The sequence below is a fragment of the Schistocerca gregaria genome, chromosome 5 (assembly GCF_023897955.1).
Source record: "Schistocerca gregaria isolate iqSchGreg1 chromosome 5, iqSchGreg1.2, whole genome shotgun sequence".
Lineage (NCBI taxonomy): Eukaryota > Metazoa > Arthropoda > Insecta > Orthoptera > Acrididae > Schistocerca > Schistocerca gregaria.
The window spans coordinates 255,079,503-255,094,669 of NC_064924.1; the positions used below are offsets into that span (position 1 = coordinate 255,079,503).

The window sequence follows — 15,167 nt, forward strand, 5'->3', positions numbered from 1 at the left end:
ACAGTGGCTGCCTAACGAGCAGTAGAATGTCAGCTGTGATAACACACCACGTGGTCCCTACAGTGTATTCTGGCAGCCGTGAATGTAGTTCCTTAAATACAGGTTTCTCGATTTATTTCTATTTTGGTTTTTACCTTCAACATTTGATCGACGGATGTAATGAATATAAGTTTTTTTTTTGTCATCAGTCTTGTGACTGGTTTGTTGCGGCCTGCTGACTATTACTCTTCTGTGTCGCCTTTTCATCTCAGAGTAGCATTTGCACCCCAGTCCTCAATTATTTGTTGTATGTACTCCAACTTCTGTATTCCTCTACAGTTTTCATCCTCTACAGCTCTCTGCAGTACCATACATGTTATTCCTCTGATGTATTAACAGATGCCCTATCATGTTGTCCCTTGCTCTTGTCAGTGTTTTTAATTATTCCATTCCACGTCAATTCCACGCAGAATCTCCTCATTTCTTACCTTATCAGTCAGCTTAATTTTGAAAATTCGCCACGCGTAGTGGCTGCGCCGTTTGAGGCGCCATGTCACAGACTGCGCGGCCCCTCCCGCCAGAGGATCGAGTCCTCCTTCGGGCATGGATGTGTGTGTTGTTCTTAGCACAAGTTAGTTTAAGTAGTGTGTAAATTTAGGGACCGATCACCTCAGCAGTTTTATCCCTTAGGAATACATAACATTTGAAATTTTTTTTGAAAATTCATCTGTAACACCACATCTCAAATGCTTAGATTCTTTTCTGTTCCAGTTTTCCCACAGTCATGTTTCACTATAACAACGCTGTGCTCCAAACGAACGTTGTCAGAAATTTCTTCCTCAAATTAAGGCCTTTGTGTGATACTAATAGACTTCTCTAGGCCAAGAATGCTCTTTTTGCAGTGCTACTCTGCGTTTTACGCCCTCCTTGGGTCGTCCACAACAGGTAGCAGAATTCCTTACCTTCATTTACTTCGTGATCCCCTAAGTTTCTCGCTGTTCTCATTTCTGCTGCTTCTCATTGTTGTCCTGTTTCCTCCATTTATTCTCAGGCCACATGCTGTCTGTACTCATTAGTCTAATGAGTTCATTCCATTCAGCAGATCCTGTACTTCGTCACCACTTTCACTGAGGATTGACAATGTCATCTTATAATATACAGGGTGTCCCAGCCATCTTGTCCACCCTAAATATCTCTCGTGATTGACATGCGTAATCACACTTCCATACTTATCAAGAGGTCCGAAACGAATAATACGGTGTGCTGCCATCCTGCATTAACGTCGTACATTCCAGCAGGTATTTATCCCATAGGCTAGAGGTGATGCGGTTCTGTAACATATCTGTGTACCGCAACGTTAGTCACAAAGTTAACTTCGCTTATCGTTAATCCATTACTAAAAAGGTAATGCCGTTCAACGTTAAAGCTTTACTTTACTGTAGATCTAGCGCAAGTGACAGTTAATCATTCACTCATAATAGTAAATTTCATGTTGATGGTTTTAGTGAAACGAGCAAGTGGACTAAAAGTTTTGCCGTTGTTTCGGACCTTTTGATAAGTATGGAGGTGTGATTACGCATGTCAATCACATCGCGATTACGGGCAGCATGGGGTTCACGCCTGAGCCTCAGGACGTGCGCTAGCAGAGCATGTCGGGTGTTTCAAGCGTCAACTTCGCGTCTCAATATCTCGGTATGTAATGGGAATATTGCGATGCAATCAACGCCATTGTGTATGTGCTTTGTTATGCTATGGATTGCTGAAGAAAAAATATAGAACGTCCATTTAAAAAAAACATAAGTTTGTGTTAAAAAACACATATGCTTTCGTTTCCGAATGTTTCCAAATATGTACATTCATGGGCCCGAGCCCTACATTGATACCGGTGAAAGTCGTTTTCCAATAGCTGTTATTGTTCGAGAGATATTTTGGGTGCACAAGATAGCTGGGACACCCTGTATAACAATGTTATAATATATAACAACGTCATCTTATAATTGATATCCTTTCACCTTCAGTTTTAATCTAGCTCCTGAACCGTTCTTTCATTTCCGTCATTACTTCTTCGATCAATAGATTGAAAGGTAGGGGCGAAAGACTACATCGTTGTCTTACATCCTTTTTAATCGAAACACTTCGTTCTTGGACTTCCAGCCTTATTGTTTCCTCTTTGTTCTTGTACACAATGTTCAGCGTGATTCAAAATTAAAGAACAAATTTCAGTTGTTCATTACAGACAAACTTTGAAAAATAAAAAGACATTGTGAATAGAGGAAAGTTCAAAGTTTTGTAATCGCACACACAATATACGCACATGAGCACCACGCTTTGCTTGAGAAACATCGAAACGACAGTCCATTTCATTCCACGCACGAATTATTGAATCAACAATTTCAACAATTCGATTTCGCAGCTCTTGAAGAGTGGCTGCCATGGGTGGGACAAAAACTCTTTTTTGCAACCCCACAGAAAAAAATCGCAAGGTGTGAGGGATAGTGACGTCAGAGGCCAAAACCAATGAGCTAGATCTTTTTGTCCATCTGTTCTAATCCAACGTTGTGGTGTGTGTGTGGGGGGGGGGGGGGGGGGAGGCGGAGTTGTTATGATAACGCCACACCTCGAGTTGAAAGTGAGGCGAGACGCCGTCATGCATAAGGATGAAATCCTTGAAATTTTCTTGAAGTTGAGGAAACAAGTTTTGCAGCAAGACCAGATATGATATTCTTCTCACAGTTACCTTCGCAAAATAAGGAAGGTCCATAAATTTTACGAACAGAAATGGCGCAAAGCGCATTCAATTTCAGTGAATTTCCTTCATATTCGACGACGGCGCCTGTAATTTGTGACCCCCCTCCCCCCAGCCCATTCTTACATTATGGCGGTTTAGTTGATCCGATAGATGAAACGTTGATTCGTCCGAGCCGGTCGCTGGTGGCCGAGCGCTTCAGTCTGGAACCGCGCGACCGCTACGGTCGGTCGCAGGTTCGAATCCTGCCTCGGGCATGGATGTGTGTGATGTCCTTAGGTTAGTTAGGTTTAAGTAGTTCTAAGTTCTAGGGGACTGATGACCTGAGATGTTAAGTCCCATAGTGCTCAGAGCCATTTGAACCATTTGATTCGTCCGAAAACATGAGTCGTTCGGAAAAAGTATCTTCCGGTATGCCCTGATATGGTCACTGGGACGTCTTTCTGCAATAACTGCAACTTGTAACGCTTCATACACAGACGTCGTTTCAGAAAAGGCCACGTAGTTGTTTCAGGGAGTTGAAGTGCCTGGGCTGCGCGTCTTGCGGATTTGCGAGGGCTACATGTGAACGCATCACGGATACGCTCGTCATTCTCACAGAAGTGTGTGGCAGACCAGTGCTCTTCCATTTGTAATGAACTTCCAAGAATTTTGTATGTCAGTCATAAATCTACCTGTGAAGAGGCGCTTCTTGCTGGAAGGGCGGCGGAATGCACGTTGCACTTGAACAATGGACTGACTTCCAGCAAATTGCAAAACACAACATGATTTCTCGTGTGGTGTAATCACCATGTTGCCATAAACAAAATACAGTGCAGATGTTTCAAAACTTTGAATCTCCCGCTATCCAGTGACATGCGCAAAGCGTTCCTGTCTTTTATAGTATGTCTGTGTTAAACAACTGAAATCTGTTCTTTCTTTTTGAATCATCCGCTGTATTACCGAACTTCCCTATATTTTACCCCTATTTCTCTCAGAATTTCGAACATATTGCACTATTTTACATTCTCTAACGCAGGTCGACAAATCCCGTTAACGTGTCTTGATTTTTCTTCGGTCTTACTTCTATTATCAAGCGCAACGCCAGAGGCGTCTCTCTGCTGGCTTTACCAGTCCTAAGGCCAAACTGATCTTCCAACAATAAATGAAAAATATGCCTACTCAAAAAAGCAGATGAAAACTCACTTTGACACCTTCCTGAGAGACGAGCTCCACTCCTTCCAAATTAACAGTATAAGTGTAGAGCAGGTGTGCTTCAGTTCAAGGAAATAGTATCAGCTGCAATTGAGAGAGTTATACCAAATAAATTAACAAACGACTGAACTGGTCTTCATTGGTACACAAGATGGGTCAGAAAACTATTGTAGAAACAACGAAAAAAACATGCAAAATTTATATGGACTCAAAATTCCCAAGATTGGCGAGCATTTACAAAAGCTCGAAATTTAGCACGGACTTCAATGCGAGGTGCTTATAATAGTTTCACAACGAAACTTCCTCTCGAAACCTGACAGAAAATCCAAAGAGATTCCTGTCTTATGTAAGTATGCTAGCGGCAAGACACAAACAATATCTTCTCTGCGCGATATCAATGGATATACTATCGTCGACAATACTGCTATAGCAGAGTTATTAAACACAGCATTTCGAAATTCCACCAACAAAGAAGACGAAGTAAATATTCCAGAACTCGAACAAAGAACAGCTGACAACATGAGTAACTGAGAAGTAGATATTCTCTGAGTTGTGAAGTAACTTAAATCACTTAACAAAAGTAAGTCTTTGGTCCAGAGTCTGTACCAATTAGGTTCCTTTCAGAGTATGCTGATGCAATAGCTCCATACTTAACAGTCATATACCACTGCTCGCTCGACGAAAGATCCGTTCGCAAAGACTGGAAAGTTGCACAGGTCACACAAATATTCAAGAAAGTTAGTAGAAGTAATTCACTAAATTACAGGCCCATATCATTAGCGAGGATATGCAGCAGGATTTTAGAACATATATTTTGTTCGAACTTCATGAATTACTTAGAAGAGAACGGTCTATTAACACACAGTCAACAGGGATTTAGAAAACATCGTTCTTGTGAAACACAACTAGCCCTGTACACACACGAAGTGTTGAGTGCTGTTGAAAAGGGATTCCAAGTTGATTCCGCATTTTTAGATTTCCAGAAAGCTTTTGACAATGTACCACATAAGCAGTTTGTAGTGAAAAAATGGTTCAAATGGCTCTGAGCACTATGGGACTCAACTGCTGTGGTCATCAGTCCCCTAGAACTTAGAACTACTTAAACCTAACTAACCTAAGGACATCACACACATACATGCCCGAGGCCGGATTCGAACCTGCGACCGTAGCAGTCGCACGGTTCCGGACTGCGCGCCTAGAACCACGAGACCACCGCGGCCGGCAGTTTGTCGTGAAATTGTGTGTTTATGGAATTTCGTCTCAGTTACGCTATGTGATCAAAAGTATCCAAATACCCCCTAAAACATGCGTACTTCGTATTAAGTGCATTGTGCAGTCACCTACTGCCAGGTACTCTATATCAGCGACCTCAGTTGTCATTAGACATCGTGGGAGAGCAGAATGGGGCGCTCCCCGAAACTCACGGGCTTCGATTGTAGTCAGGTGATTGGGTGTCACTTGTGTCATACGTCTGTAAGTGAGATTTCCACACTCCTAAACATCCCAAGGTCCACTGTTTCCAATGTGATAGTGAAGTGGAAAAGTGAAGGGACGCACAGCACAAAAGCGTACAGGCCAATCTCATCTGTTGACTGACAGAGACTGCCAACAGTTGAAAAGGGTCGTAATGTGTAATAGGCAGACATCTATTCAGACTCTCACACAGGAATTCCAAACTACATCAGGATCCACTGCAAGTACTATGACAGTTAGGTGGGAGGTCGAGCGGGTGCTCATTAGCCACACATCACGCCAGTAAATGCAACCTCGCTTGGTGTAAGAAGCGTCATTGGACGACTGAACAGTGGAAAAACGTTGTGTGGAGTGACGAATCAAGGTACACAATGTGGCGATCCGATGGCAGGGTGTGGGTATGGCGAATGCCCGGTGTACGTCATCTGCCAGCGTGTGTAGTGCCAATAGTAAAATTCGGAAGCGGTTGTGTTAGGGTGTGGTCGTGTTTTTCATGGAGGAGGCTTACTCTCCATGTTGTTTTGCGTTGCACTATCAGAGCACAGGTCTACACTGATGTTTTAAGCAGCTTCTTGCTTCCACTGTTGATGAGCAATTCGGGGATGACGACTGCATCGTTCAACACGATCGAGCACCTGTTAAAAATGCACGGTCTGTGGCGGAGTCGTTACACAACAATAACATCCCTGGAATGGACTGATCTGCTCAGAGTCCTGACCTGAATATTATAGAACACTTTCGGGATGTTTTGGAAAGCCGACTTCGTGCCAGGCCTCACCGACAGACATCGATACCTCTCCTGAGTGCAGTACTTCGTGAAGAATGGGCTGCCATTCACCAAGAAACCTTCCAGCACCTGATCCAACGTATGACTGCGAGAGTGGCTGTTGTCACCGAGGCTAGGGGTGGGCGAACACCATATTTAATTCCAGCATTACCGATGGAGGGCGCCGCGAACTTGTAAGTTCAAAATGGTTCAAATGGCTCTGAGCACTATGGGACTTAACTGGTGTGGTCATCAGTCAGCTAAACGTAGAACTACTTAAACCTAACTAACCTAAGGACATCACACACATCCATGCCCGAGGCAGGGTTCGAACCTGCGACCGTAGTTGTCACGCGGTTCCAGACTATAGCGCCTAGAACCGCTCGGTCTCTCCGGCCGGCGAACTTGTAAGTCATTTTCAGTCATGTGTCCGGACGCTTTTGATCACATAGTGTATATTACGGGATTCGTGATTTCCTGTCAGGGGGATCACAGTTCTTAGTAACTGACGGAAAGTCATCTAGTAATACAGAAATGATTTCTGGCGTTCCCCAAGGACGTGTCACAGGCCATTTGCTGTTCCTTTTCTGTATAAAAGATTGAGATGACCTTGCAGCCGTCTTAGGTCGTCTGCAGATGATGCTGTCGTTTATCGACTAGTAAAGTCATCAGAAGATCAAAGAAATAACGATTTAGAAAAGATATCTGTATGGTGCAAAAATTGACAGTTGACCCTAAATAACGAAAAGTGTGAGGTCATCCACATGAATACTGAAAGGAATCCGTTAAACTTCGGTTACACGATAAATCAGTCAAATCTAAAGGCCTGTGAATTCAACTGAATACCTAGAAATTACAATTAGGAACAACTTAAATTGAAAGGAACACATAGAAAATGTTGTGAGGAAGGCCAACCAAAGACCGCGTTTCACTGGCAGAACATTTAGAAAATGTAAAAGATCTACTAAAGACACTGCCCACACTACGCTTTACCGTCCTCTTTTAGAATACTGCTGCGCGGTGTGGGATCCTTATCAGATAGGATTGACGGAGTACATCGAGAAAGTTCAAAGAAGGGTGGCACGTTGTGCATTATCGCGGAATAGGGGAGAGATGTCGCTGAAATGATACAGGATTTTGGGTGGGCAGAAATAAAACAAAGGCGTTTTTCGTTGCGGCAGAATCTTCTCACGAAATTTCAATCACCAAATTTCTCCTCCGAATGCGAAATTATTTTGTTGACGCCGACCTATACGGAAAGAAACGATTATCATAATAAAATAAGGGAAACTGTAGCTCGTACGAAAAGATATAGGTGTCCGTTTTTCCGCGTGCTTCACGATATCGGAATAATAGAGAATTATAGTGAAGGTGTATCACTGAACCCTGTTCCAGGCACTTAAATGTGATTTACAGAGTATCTAAGTAGATGTAGATGTAGCTCTAACTCACCAAAGTGAGTAGTAGCTTTGTTGCGATTTTCCCCAAATGATGTTAGAATTTCAGACGGGTTGTTATCTCCTGCTACCGCATGATCGATTTCAAGCCTTCAAAAGCTCTTTTGAATTCTAATTCTAGTGTTGGATCCCCTACCTCTTCTACATCGACTCACGTTTCTACTTCTGTCACGTTATCAGGCAAATCTCCCATCTTATAGAGGCCTTCAAGGCATTCTTTCCGTCAATCCGCTGTCTCCTCTGCGGTTAACAGTGGAATTCCCTTTGGAGTCTTAATGTTCCCTCCCTTAGCTTTAATTTCACCGAAAGTTGCTTTTCCTATATGCTGAGTCAGTCCGTCGGACAATCATTTCTTTTTTGATTTCTTCACATTTTTCATGACGCTATTTCGCCTTAGCTTACCTGCACTTCCTATTTATTTCATGCGTAAGTGACTTGTGTTTCTGTATTACTGAATTTCCCTGAACTGCTTTTTACTTCCATTTTTCATCGATAACTGAAGTATGTCTTCTATTACCTATGGTTTCTTCGTAGTTACCTTCCTTGTACCTATGATTTCCTTCCAGTTTCTCTCATTGCCCCTTTCAGAAATGTCCTTTGTTTTTCAACTGAACTGCCTACTGAGCTATTCATTAGCGCAGTATCTATAGCCCCAGAAAACGTCCTGCGTATCTCTTCATTCCTTGTTACTTTCGTATCTCTCTTCTTCCAGAATCATTATTATCTTCAGTTTCAGCCTGCTCTTCATCATTACTAAATCGTGATGCGAGTGTATATCTGCTCCTGGGCACGCCTTACACACAAATACCTGATATCGGACTCTCTGCCTGACCATGTAATCTAATTGGAATCTTCCTGCATCTCCCGGCCTTTTCCAAGTGTACCTCTTCCTCTTGTGTTTTTTTTAAAGAGAGTATTCGCTATTACTAGCTGAAATTTATTGCAGAAGTCAATTAGTCTTTCGCCTCTCTCATTACTAATACAAGCCCAAATTTTTCCGTAACCATCTCGTCTACTTATTCCCCTCCAACCGATTCCAATCGTCCATGACAAATTTAATCTTCCTTTACGAACTGAATTTTTCCTTTCGGTATCCTCATATTCTTTCTCTACCTCTTCATCTTCTGCTTGCGTCGTCGGCGTTTATAGCAGAACTATCGTTGTCGGTATTGGTTTGCTGTCGATTCTGCTGAGAATAACCCTATCACTGAATTCACTCTCTGTCCTGTCTTCCTATTCATAACGAACCCTACTCTCGTTACAGCATATTCTGCACATGGCAGTATTACTCTGTATTCGTCTGATCAGAGATCCTTGTCTTTATGTAAGCACAAATGGCTCGGCCTGAGCACTATGGGACTAAACTTCTGAGGTCATCAGTCCCTTAGAACTACTTAAACCTAACTAACCTAAGGACATTACACACATCCATGCCCGAGGCAGGATTCGAACCTGCCACCGCAGCAGTCGCGCGGTTCCAGACTGTAGCGCCTATAACCTCTCGGCCACTCTGGCCGGCTAAGCACAAACGAATCGAACAAGGAATATATATCGGTTTAATGAACATAGAACTAATATTGCCACATCAACATAAAATCAGGGCCGATGACATACTGGCCAAGCACGGCCGATTCTCCAAGCAGAAATACAGGCACAATGGCACTATTGGAAATATAGCCGCTCTCTTAATGGACAGCGTGAGAGCATTAAATGTGTGATTGACTAGAGTCGCTGGAAAAATTAACTCATAGACGAATTTGTGCTACAGTCTTATGAGTGCTCGTGGACTAACTTGGAAAAAGGTACGGGAAAGTGCATGCAGCGCCAAGATTTAGGAAAACCACTAGTAACCTAAATTGGAATGGTCAGACTGTGATTTGCACCCTACTCATTCCGAGTGCCTTGTGTTTTAACTACAACATCTCACTCCGTGAGTTTCTTTCGAATACAAAGAAAACGTGCAGCACAGAGTAGTGGCTTTCGCAATTCCGTTTACTTAATACCTTTAAACTCCCTTTCTCTACCAGAGTGTATGATATTATTTGGTGGACATATAAATAAATTTGAAGTAAATAGTTTTTCTTTATTTTAATTTGTATCTTTGGTGTCATTAGAAAGGCTGTGTAAATTATATGTGAAACTTGTTACTAAACTGGGGATACTTCTTGTGGCTTCAACCTAAATCTGAAAGGCCTCGTCCGCAGCTAGTGGTCGTGCGGTAGCATTCTCTCTTCCCACGCCAGGGTTCCCGGGTTCGATTCCCGGGGGGTCAGGGATTTTCTCTGCCTCGTGATGACTGGGTGTTGTGTGATGTCCTTAGGTTAGTTAGGTTTAAGTAGTTCTAAGTTCTAGGGGACTGATGACCATAGATGTTAAGTCCCATAGTGTTCAGAGCCATTTGAACCATTTTTTGAAAGGCCTCCACAGAAACATAATTCCGAAATGTATAACAGCATTCTGTTAGGTAGCACATTTCAACTTTGGGTTCTGCAAATCGCATTACCTGCTTTAAACCCACCAACATATTTTAAAGCTAGGCGATATAGTCAAAAAGACCAAGAGAATTATTAATAACTTTTTCACATTGAGAACTAGATAAACGACTTACGCTTTGTCCGTGAAGAAGTCGTCGTAGGCAATGCTGTTGAAAGTGAAGCAGATTCCTTCATCTGTAAGAACCGTGTCGAAAAGGCACGAGCAGTTGTCTTCCGAATGCCACGAGCAGTTGAGGATTGTTTGTGCGAGTTTTGGGGCAGCCTGAAAGTAAGGCAACTCTATGAAGTTTTTGTCATTCCATCAACTGACTGAATTATTCACTCTACATTCTACTCTTTCAGCTTTCAGAAAACAAGTTTTCTTTAAATGATAAGAAATTGTTATTTTTATTTCTGTCTGTCTGTCTCTCTCTCTCTCTCTCTCTCTCTCTCTCTCTCTCTCTCTCTCTCTCTGTGTGTGTGTGCGCGTGTGTGTGTGTGTGTGTGTGTGTGTGTGTGTGTGTGTGTGTGTGTGTGTGTGTGTGTGTTAGAGAGAGAGAGAGAGAGAGAGAGAGAGAGAGAGAGAGAGAGAGAGAGAGAGAGAGGGAGAGAAAGAGAGAGAGAGAGGGGGGGGGGGGTTGGCGAAAGAAAACATTTCTGGTTTCCATAAACAACTAAAAATTACAGAAACAATTAGAAACGAAAAAAGAGCCATGTGGAAAATGCAATGACACTTCGTCAACGCTTAGAACACATGCTACGTCATAAATTTAACATGGGAGCAGAATTACACGTACTAGTATCGCCTGTGGTCGAAATTCGACCAATGGCGTCAGTGGACCTGATCTGCGAAGGCGCTTATCATGCACCTTAAAGGGTCTGAAATTTTAGCCGCAGAACAGATCCGTGGCAAATGCTACGTGTTTTCTTGAGCTAATTCTTTGATTTCTCTTTAACTGTTCGATCATTTGAAAGATACGCTACGTTGAAAAATAAACTTTGTGTAAGTGGCGGCAAATTACCTTTATCCTAACGTAAAAATTACGAAATCTGCAAATTCATTAAACTGCAATTACAATTCTCAAAATTATTTGGAATTATGTTCGGTGCACATTTAAATGTATTTTTCAGAACGATAATAGAATTATCGTTATCGATCTCTGCATTATTCCTATTACTTTCTCTACACAAAAATTGTGTCTCTCTAGCTCTTCGTCTTTCAGAGTGATCCGTTAATGTACTTCTGTCAGGCACAGCCTAAAATAAAAATAGTTTTCTTATAACAAGGGGTGTTGTAGCTACTCAAAACGTAGATACTGAAAATTAGGAACACTCTAAATATCAAGGTGAAGGCGGCAAACGAATTTTCTATTATGTACAAAAGTGGATTTCAGGTCCATTATTTCGCATAATGTTGTATTATGTTGTGCTACTGTGGTCACAACATAGCAAAATTCGATACAAATTGTCACGTTTTCTGGAGCTACAGCTTTTGTAGTAGTTTTCTCTAATTTATGAGAAACATTACACTTCAAGGTACTTGAAAAAATTAATACATTGTTCTTCAGTTAATAACTGCATCCTGCTAATGCTAGAATAAGTCTTAGAGAGGGAAGCACTAAGTGAGAAGATTTAAAATTTGTCGACGGTGATGTTAGTAGAATATTACATTAATCTATATCAAAATTAAGTATTTCTGAAAATTATACCTTTAATAAAAATTCTATTGCGTCTTCATCCGTTGTATTGGCTCCGACCATTTTGTTTCCGTCGCAGATGAGACTAGCATATCCCAGGTACTGCGTCCTGTAAGAATTTTCGAGGAAACATAATTACTTACTGCCAAACTTACAGTGATTCATCAGGATGCTATGCATGTTTTATGTACAGAAGTCTGGGTCTCAATGGTTCTGACTGGGCCTCAAGTGGTTCTCAACAGTATTAGTCTTTCACTTTGTTACCCGAGTTAGCTTTGTGATTGTATTGCGCTGGACACCTCTGTAGCCTGTTTCAAATACACTGCTGGCCATTACAATTGCTGTGGACTGAAAGAAGAGTTAAGCTTTGAAGCTCGATAACAAGCAAGCCACTCTGTTTACATAATTTTAATAACACTGGGGAACAATTTGTAACATAGTTTCTGTTGACTTCGATTCTTAGGCTGATTTAGAGGTAAATGGACATGCTGATTCCAAAACTGTAATTAGATTTTGCTATCACGTCAAGTTTTGTTTCTACAGTTGTTGCGCATGCGATTACGCTTCTGACAGGTAACTTGTTTGTTCCAGAAAGCGGTGCTGCTTCTGTCGGTGAACCTTAAACCAGTGACGACTGGAGGGGACAGTGACGCCGGGCGACAAGTTTCATATTGTCTAGTTTAATGTGGCCAGTTACGCATGAGACGCTGTAGTAAACAGGTGTACTTGTCGCTGTGACATAGTGGAGCCGGTTTCCGACGAGTAGTGTGTGGAGGGTTTGAGAATGCGGACAAAAGGAACAGGCGATAAACTTCCGTTTGGTATACCAATGATTTGGCGGGAACCCAAAGACCACTCCAGTGATTGTTACTTTTCTATAGTAAAAACGTCAGGATATAACAAAAATATAAAACAGTTTACCCTAGTTTAAAGCCAGGTATACGCCCTGTGCCGCATTCAGCTTAAATTCTAGTGCCAGTGTTTCAAGAGTTACCCTTTTTGGAAATAGAAGAAGATGCGTCGGGTGAAGATCGAAGTGACTGCAGCGACAAAGATTTTAAAGGTGACGATGATTATGTTGGTAAAGGATTTAATCTGCATGGGTTAAATGACTTGGTACGGGATTTGGGACTATCCAAAAGCATCAGAACTTCTAGCATCCAGACTGCACGAAAAAAAAACTTGTTAGAAAAAGGAGCTAAAATCACCTACCTCCGATCGAGGGAAAGTGCATTTCTGCACTTCTTTCGGAGTGCTGATGGATTTGTGTATTGCTACAACATACCTGGTTTAATGAAGGAATTGGGAATTTCAGACGATAACGCAAACGAATGGCGATTGTTTATACACTCCTGGAAATGGAAAAAAGAACACATTGACTACGGTGTGTCAGACCCACCATACTTGCTCCGGACACTGCGAGAGGGCTGTACAAGCAATGATCACACGCACGGCACAGCGGACACACCAGGAACCGGGGGGTTGGCCGTCGAATGGCGCTAGCTGCGCATTTGTGCACCGCCGCCGTCAGTGTCAGCCAGTTTGCCGTGGCATACGGAGCTCCATCGCAGTCTTTAACACTGGTAGCATACGCGACAGCGTGGACGTGAACTGTATGTGCAGTTGACGGACTTTGAGCGAGGGCGTATAGTGGGCATGCGGGAGGCCGGGTGGACGTACCGCCGAATTGCTCAACACGTGGGGTGTGAGGTCTCCACAGTACATCAATGTTGTCGCCAGTGGTCGGCGGAAGGTGCACGTGCCCGTCGACCTGGGACCGGACCGCAGCGACGCACGGATGCACGCCAAGACCGTAGGATCCTACGCAGTGCCGTAAGTGACCGCACCGCCACTTCCCAGCAAATTAGGGACACTGTTGCTCCTGGGGTATCGGCGAGGACCATTCGCAACCGTCTCTATGAAGCTGGGCTACGGTCCCGCACACCGTTAGGCCGTCTTCCGCTCACGCCCCAACATCGTGCAGCCCGCCTCCAGTGGTGTCGCGACAGGCGTGAATGGAGGGACGAATGGAGACGTGTCGTCTTCAGCGATGAGAGTCGCTTCTGCCTTGGTGCCAATGATGGTCGTATGCGTGTTTGGCGCCGTGCAGGTGAGCGCCACAATCAGGACTGCATACGACCGAGGCACACAGGGCCAACACCCGGCATCATGGTGTGGGGAGCGATCTCCTACACTGGCCGTACACCTCTGGTGATCGTCGAGGGGACACTGAATAGTGCACGGTACATCCAAACCGTCATCAAACCCATCGTTCTACCATTCCTAGACCGGCAAGGGAACTTGCTGTTCCAACAGGACAATGCACGTCCGCATGTATCCCGTGCCACCCAACGTGCTCTAGAAGGTGTAAGTCAACTACCCTGGCCAGCAAGATCTCCGGATCTGTCCCGCATTGAGCATGTTTGGGACTGGATGAAGCGTCGTCTCACGCGGTCTGCACGTCCAGCACGAACGCTGGTCCAACTGAGGCGCCAGGTGGAAATGCCATGGCAAGCCGTTCCACAGTACTACATCCAGCATCTCTACGATCGTCTCCATGGGAGAATAGCAGCCTGCATTGCTGCGAAAGGTGGATATACACTGTACTAGTGCCGACATTGTGCATGCTCTGTTGCCTGTGTCTATGTGCCTGTGGTTCTGTCAGTGTGATCATGTGATGTATCTGACCCCAGGAATGTGTCAATAAAGTTTCCCCTTCCTGGGACAATGAATTCACTGTGTTCTTATTTCAATTTCCAGGAGTGTAGATAGCTCAAATCGTAGCTTGAAGTGTGTTCTCCTCCACAATGGAAATTTATGCGGTTCGGTCCCAGTAGGCCATTCAGTTTTCTTGCGTGAAAAATATGAAGACATAAAGAAGGTCATTGACGTGTTGCAATATAGCTTGCACCAACTGATCATCTGTGTTGACCTTCAAATGGAATGGTTTCTTTCCTTCTTGGCCTGTGCGGCTGGTCCCGGCGGAAGTTCGAGTCCTCCGTCGGACATGGGTGTATGTGTTTGTCCTTAGGATAATTTAGGTTAAGTAGTGTGTAAGCTTATTTCCCATAAGATTTCACACACATTTGAATTTTCCTTCTTGGCCAACAACGCGGATATACCAAGTGGCCTTGTTTACTGTGTATGTGTGACAGCAGAGCTCGTGAGAAGCATTGGGTGCAGTCAAAGTGGCCGCCAAGATCTGACCTGAAACCTGGTGATCCAAACATTGTAAATCATATACTTGTCGACAGAAAAAATATTATATTTCCGCCTTTGCATATAAAACTAGGTCTCATGAAGCAATTTGTTAGAGCACTGTCAACTGAAGGGGACTGTTTTAAGTATATCATTTGAGTATTTCTTAGCTTGCCATATGAG

The 15,167-nt window shown here is 43.4% G+C and overlaps 1 protein-coding gene across 1 annotated transcript in view; it reads right to left on the minus strand.

Moving 5' to 3' along the window:
• Positions 1–15,167, minus strand: part of LOC126272183 (pickpocket protein 28-like) — a 268,820-nt gene that overhangs the window by 178,879 nt on the left and 74,774 nt on the right. Inside the window, exons 4-5 of the mRNA XM_049974837.1 lie at positions 11,799–11,895; positions 10,224–10,372 (exon numbers count right to left, since the gene is read on the minus strand). Of these exons, the coding sequence (XP_049830794.1) occupies positions 10,224–10,372; positions 11,799–11,895 (246 nt within the window). The remainder of the gene's footprint in view (positions 1–10,223; positions 10,373–11,798; positions 11,896–15,167) is intronic.